General features: G+C 46.7%; 2 protein-coding genes across 2 annotated transcripts in view; both read left to right on the forward strand.

Annotated features, from left to right (window-relative positions):
• psmb6 (proteasome 20S subunit beta 6) overlaps positions 1-2,355 on the forward strand; it is a 2,828-nt gene extending 473 nt beyond the window's left edge. The window contains exons 2-7 of the mRNA XM_061066161.1: positions 27-94; positions 228-293; positions 426-491; positions 577-706; positions 1,891-2,035; positions 2,145-2,355. Of these exons, the coding sequence (XP_060922144.1) occupies positions 27-94; positions 228-293; positions 426-491; positions 577-706; positions 1,891-2,035; positions 2,145-2,272 (603 nt within the window). The 3' untranslated portion in view covers positions 2,273-2,355. The remainder of the gene's footprint in view (positions 1-26; positions 95-227; positions 294-425; positions 492-576; positions 707-1,890; positions 2,036-2,144) is intronic.
• A 2,592-nt stretch (positions 2,356-4,947) lies between these two features.
• LOC132995915 (ephrin type-B receptor 4b-like) overlaps positions 4,948-5,000 on the forward strand; it is a 15,508-nt gene continuing 15,455 nt past the window's right edge. The window contains exon 1 of the mRNA XM_061066158.1: positions 4,948-5,000. This exon is cut by the window's right edge and continues 409 nt beyond it. The gene's annotated coding sequence lies outside the window, so the exon portion shown is untranslated.

Genomic DNA, 5,000 nt, shown 5'->3' on the forward strand with positions numbered 1-5,000 from the left:
TGTCTGTCTGTCTGTCTGTCTCTCAGACCACCATCATGGCGGTGGAGTATGATGGAGGAGTGGTGATCGGTGCGGACTCTCGTACAACCACAGGGTGAGAAACTAACCACGACTCGTTATGTGTTAGTGGTCAGCTCTCTGTTTAACCTCTCTCTCTCTCTCTCTCTCTCTCTCTCTCTCTCTCTCTCTCCCTCTCTCTCTCTCTCTCTCTCTCCCCACCCCCTCAGAGCCTACATCGCCAACCGAGTCACAGACAAACTGACTCCGATCCACGACCGGATCTTCTGCTGCAGGTCAGCATCCATCCAGATCCAGAACCGTTCCCCGGGGACCTGAGGAACCCTGTGAGGAACCCTGTGAGGAACCCTGTGAGGAACCCTGAGGAACCTTCTTCATCATCATGTGTGTTCTCTGCTGTGTTGCAGGTCCGGATCGGCGGCGGACACCCAGGCCATCGCTGACATGGTCACCTACCAGCTGGGCTTCCACAGGTAGGACGCCGCTCCGTGTGAGTGATGGCCTCACAGTCAGGCCAGATGTTTAACGTGCTCCCCCCCCCCCCCCCCCCCCCCCCAGCATCGAGCTGGACGAGCCCCCATTGGTGGAGACGGCCGCCAACCTGTTCAGAGCGAGCTGCTACCGCTACCGAGAGGAGCTGTCTGCTGGGATCCTGGTGGCCGGGTGGGACCGCAGGAAGGGGGGGCAGGTAGGACTCACACACACACACACACATGTTTCTAACACGCAACAGATGGAAAACTGAAAAAGAAAACGAGTATCTAGGGTTGCAAAATTCCGGGATTATTCAAAGTTGGAAACTTTCCATGGGAATTAACGGGAATAAACTGGAAATGTTGTGGGTAATTTATACTAACTGTATTAACCTTGTCATATACAGACATAAATATAAACATTTTGTTTTGTCATAGGCTGATTTGAGCCCTGAGGAAACTTTGGGCACTTGACTATATGCTTCTGCATCGTTGTGTCATTCTTAACATAGGTCTTTGCACAGTATTTGCAAATGTACACAGCCTTTCCTTCTACATTGGATGAGGTGAAATGTCTCCACACATGAGAGAGTGCACGTGGCATTGTTCTGTAGAATAAGATGAGAAAAAAGTTTGTAAAAAAACACTAATGCAATGCCAGAGATATAAATAGTTAGACAAACAATTGGAATCGTCTGTAAACATATTTTACAATTGATGGATAAATGAATGGAAATAGTCTAGATGAACAGATGAACAATCCTCAATCAGCATGCTAATATATTTTCCCAGTAATATCATGGAAACTTACCTGACTAGTCCTTCACTCTACAGCAGGCCTCAGTAGCCCTGCTGTAGAGTGAAGCATGCTGGGAGTTATCTGTGCATGTGATGGAAGAATGACCAGTGGAGGCTTGAAACTCAACGTTCCATACATCTTTAAAATAGAGTTTTGAATCATGGTTTTATTGCTCAGCGTTTAATTTGTGTAGTTTTTTTTTTTCAAAATTCCCCGGTTTCCCGAGCTAAACTTCGCGTGGGAAGTTTCCGGAAATTTACCGGAAACTTTGTGACATGAGGACCGGTCCTCATGTCCTAGGTTGTCGACTCAAACTGGTCCCCACAAAGATAGCTGCACATGAGCACACACAGATTGTTTTCTCCCTGCACCTCTCTGTGTGGCCACTAGATGGTGCTGGTATAATAACGGTTATAAACTAATCAATGCATGTGCCTGTCTGTGTGTAACCTGTCTGTGTGTAACCTGTCTGTGTGTAACCTGTCTGTGTGTAACCTGTCTGTGTGTAACCTGTCTGTGTGTAACCTGTCTGTGTGTAACCTGTCTGTGTGTAACCTGTCTGTGTGTAACCTGTCTGTGTGTAACCTGTCTGTCTCTCAGGTGTACTGCGTCCCTATCGGTGGCATGCTGGTGAGGCAGCCTCTGTCTGTGGGCGGCAGCGGCAGCACCTACATCTACGGCTTCATGGACGCCAACTACAAACCTGGGATGAGCAAAGACCAGTGTATGGAGCTCGCTGCTACAGGTACAGCTGCTGCAAGGCATGCTGGGAGCTGGGGTCCACCGCCCCCCCCCTCACACACTGTAATATTCACACAGGTGTAACTGCGTCTCACTGTCTGTCTGTCTCACAGCTCTGTCTCTGGCGATGGAGCGAGACGGATCCAGCGGGGGTGTGGTCAGACTGGCGAGCATCTCAGAGGAGGGCGTGGAGAGGCGTGTCATCCTGGGAAATCAGCTGCCACGATTCTCTACACACTGAACACACACACACACACACACCTTGTGACAACGCTGTGTTAACTTGTCCTCCTTGTTGTGTTAATAAAGTTTTTTTGGAATCTGTCTTTGTGGGTCTGAGTCTTCACTGAGTGTTGATCATTGATTTCATCACATTTAATCCAACAAATGTGAAAACAGACTTTTACCAATGTCCGCTCAGAGAACCTGGAGAACCTGGAGAACCTGGACTTAATCAGTCTCACTTCACTTCATGAACATTGGAAAGTTATTGATATTAGTCAAACACTGGCTCCCAGCGTCCAGCAGGGGGAGACATGTCTCAGTTATTGGATAAATACATCAAACGATCTTTATCTAATAAACAGTTGATGATGATCATCAGAACAATAAAAGGTTAATGAGTAAAGTTCAGTGCAGTGAGAGGAACCAATCAGAATCAGAAGTATTTTATTGCCAAGTACGTTCACACATACAAGGAATTTGCTCTGGTTATTGGTGCAAACAATGAACATGGAAACAAAAATGCAATAAATACAACATGCATAGGAGAGCAATAAAAAATGGGAAACAAGTATATATTTACTCACTGTTTACAGTCTACAGCTTCACAGAAGAATGTGATGAGTATTGAAGACAAATATGAAAACACACTTAAAGATGAATAACAAGCATCAACAAGTGATGGTGCAGCAGAAGTACGAACAGTAAAACTTAAGATACAATACATAAGAAATATAAAATCAAGTAAAGATAATCAGGCAGTGAGGCTGACAAGTACTTCCCCATTATGTTTCATAGCTTCCACACCTGTCTGTCTGCACTGCCTGTCTGTCTGCGTGTTACTTCAATGCCCTGGGTTTGGGGCGGAGTTATCACCTGTCTGTCAAACTCCTCTCTTCCTCTCTTCATCAGGATTTGACAGACAGGTGACAGTTTCCCACAATGCACTCTGTTCCTTCTTTTTTACTGACCTCACATTTATTCATCCCTGTCTCTCTCTCTATCTCTCTCTCTCTCCCTCCCTGCCTCTCCTTCAGTCTCTCTCCCTCTCTCCTTCAGTCTCTCTACCTCTCTCTTTCACTCTCTCTTTCTCTCTTCCTCTCCTTCAGTCTCTCTCCCTCTCTCCTTCAGTCTCTCTACCTCTCTCTTTCTCTCTCTCTCTCTCTCTCTCTCTCTCTCTCTCTCTATCTCTTCCTCTCTCTCTCCCTCCCTGCCTCTCTCCTTCACTCTCTCTCCCTCTCTCCTTCACTCTCTCTCTCTCTTCCTCTCCTTCAATCTCTCTCTTCCTCTCTCCCTGTCTCCCTCTTCCTCTCCTTCAGTCTCCCTCCCTCTCTCCTTCACTCTCTCTCTCTTCCTCTCCTTCAATCTCTCTCTTCCTCTCTCCCTGTCTCCCTCTTCCTCTCCTTCAGTCTCCCTCACTCTCTCCTTCACTCTCTCTCTCTCTCTCTTCCTCTCCTTCAGTCTCTCTCTTCCTCTCTCCCTGTCTCTCTCTTCCACTCCTTCACTCTCTCTCCTTCAGTCTCTCTCCCTCTCTCTCTCTCTCCCTCTCTCTCTCCTTGTCTCCCTCTTCCTCTCCTTCAGTCTCTCTCCCTCTTTCCTAACAAGAACAGAAGACAGGGAGGAGGGGTGAGGGGGGGGGGGGGGTGATACCTAACCCTGGTCTTTTATTCTCTGGGGGGGGGGGGGGGGGTGACACCTTTCATCTGATGTGCATCTATTGTCTCTCTCTCTCTCTTCTGACATAATGTCTCTCGCCCAGTGACCGTGTGAATGAAACTTCAGGTGTGAAATTTAACACACACACAGTGAAACACACCACACTACACAACACATCACACACAGTGAAACACACCACACTACACTACACTACACACACAGTGAACACACCACACTACACAACACATCACACACAGTGAACACACCACACTACACTACACTACACACACAGTGAAACACACCACACAACACAACACATCACACACAGTGAAACACACCACACTAAACAACACAACACACACAGAGTGAAACACACCACACTACACTACACTACACACACAGTGAAACACACTAGACTACACAACACAACACACACACAGTGAAACACACCACACTACACTACACTACACACACAGTGAAACACACCACACTAAACAACACAACACACACAGTGAAACACACCACACTACACTACACTACACACACAGTGAAACACACCACACTAAACAACACAACACACACAGAGTGAAACACACCACACTACACTACACTACACACACAGTGAAACACACTAGACTACACAACACAACACACACACAGTGAAACACACCACACTAAACAACACAACACACACACAGTGAAACACACCACACTACACTACACGACTACACAACACACACAGTGAAACACACCACACTAAACAACACACACACTACACTACAAACAGAAACACAAACACACTCACACAATGAAACACAAATGTACATTTTTTATAATACTAATAAGACAATATAAAGTTTTAAAGATAAACATATAACAATATCACCGACAAGACCCCGCCCATATGTCCTTCAGCCAATCTCAGTCAGCTTTGGGCAGTGGGGGTGTGGTCCTTGCATCTGGGGGCGGAGCCACAGAACTTCTATCCACAGCTTTTGTCCAAACTTATTGTCCCGAAAACAGAGAGAGAGAGGGAGGGAGAGAGAGAGAGAGAGAGAGAGAGAGAAACTAACGGGAGACACACCGGGACT

Source organism: Limanda limanda, chromosome 22 (assembly GCF_963576545.1).
Source record: "Limanda limanda chromosome 22, fLimLim1.1, whole genome shotgun sequence".
Taxonomy (NCBI): domain Eukaryota; kingdom Metazoa; phylum Chordata; class Actinopteri; order Pleuronectiformes; family Pleuronectidae; genus Limanda; species Limanda limanda.